Source organism: Tupaia chinensis, unplaced genomic scaffold, assembly GCF_000334495.1.
Source record: "Tupaia chinensis unplaced genomic scaffold, TupChi_1.0 Scaffold000451_2, whole genome shotgun sequence".
NCBI classification, from domain to species: domain Eukaryota; kingdom Metazoa; phylum Chordata; class Mammalia; order Scandentia; family Tupaiidae; genus Tupaia; species Tupaia belangeri.
In genome coordinates, this window is record NW_006159958.1 from 2,720,623 (window position 1) to 2,721,432 (window position 810).

General features: G+C 50.4%; 1 protein-coding gene across 3 annotated transcripts in view; it reads left to right on the forward strand.

Moving 5' to 3' along the window:
• ACKR2 (atypical chemokine receptor 2) overlaps positions 1–810 on the forward strand; it is a 13,609-nt gene that overhangs the window by 11,107 nt on the left and 1,692 nt on the right. For 2 of the 3 annotated variants that reach the window (XM_027774540.1, XM_027774541.1), the window contains exon 2: positions 508–800. In XM_027774540.1, coding sequence (XP_027630341.1) covers positions 536–800 — 265 coding nt within the window. In that variant the 5' untranslated portion in view covers positions 508–535. Of the gene's footprint in view, positions 1–192; positions 801–810 lie in introns of those variants that run through there. The other variant, XM_027774539.1, reaches the window with a different exon arrangement.

Genomic DNA, 810 nt, shown 5'->3' on the forward strand with positions numbered 1-810 from the left:
CCAGCAACGAACGTAGCTATTACGCTAACTGCTGGTCCCTGAGAGAGACTTTTTTTTTTTTTAAGAATGATTTTATTTAACTTTCTTTCTTTATTTATTTGAATTTGACCAGAGAGGGATAGAAGGAGAAAGAGAGAGGGAGAGAAGGTCAGAAAGCAAGCTGCCAGGTGTGGGATTCAAACCATAGTCAGCCATGTGGGAGTCCAGCACCCTTACCACCACACCACCTGCTGGCCCTGAGAGAGAAAATTGAAGAAACTATATAAAGAACTATCATAAGAGAGCTGACTGCTCTGAGAATCCCTACACTTTATGCCACTTATCCAAGGTGACGTAACGACTAAGCAGTAGAGCCGGGCTCCCCTCGCTCATGCTGTCCCTTGCTAGAGTGCCCGTGCTCATGTAGACTGAGGATTGTATTGGACATCCCAGGGCAGAGTGCCAGTGGTTCGTGGAGAGGTAGGGAATGCTAGGTCTCACCATACTTGTTCTCTCACCCCATTGCAGAATTTCGGGATTGCGTGCGTCCCCCAACATGGCCACCACTGCCCGTCCTCTGCCACTCACTACCGTGGACCCCAGTGCTGAGAACAGCAGCTCCTTCTACGACTATGACTACCACTATCTGGACGGGGTGGCCTTCCTGCTCTGCAGGAAGGATGAAGTGCTGTCCTTTGCTAAAGTCTTCCTGCCAGTTTTCTACAGCCTGGTCTTCGTGTTGGGCCTGTGCGGAAACCTCCTTCTTCTCGTGGTCTTGCTCCGGTATGTGCCTCGCAGGCGAATGACTGAGATCTATCTGCTGCACCTGGC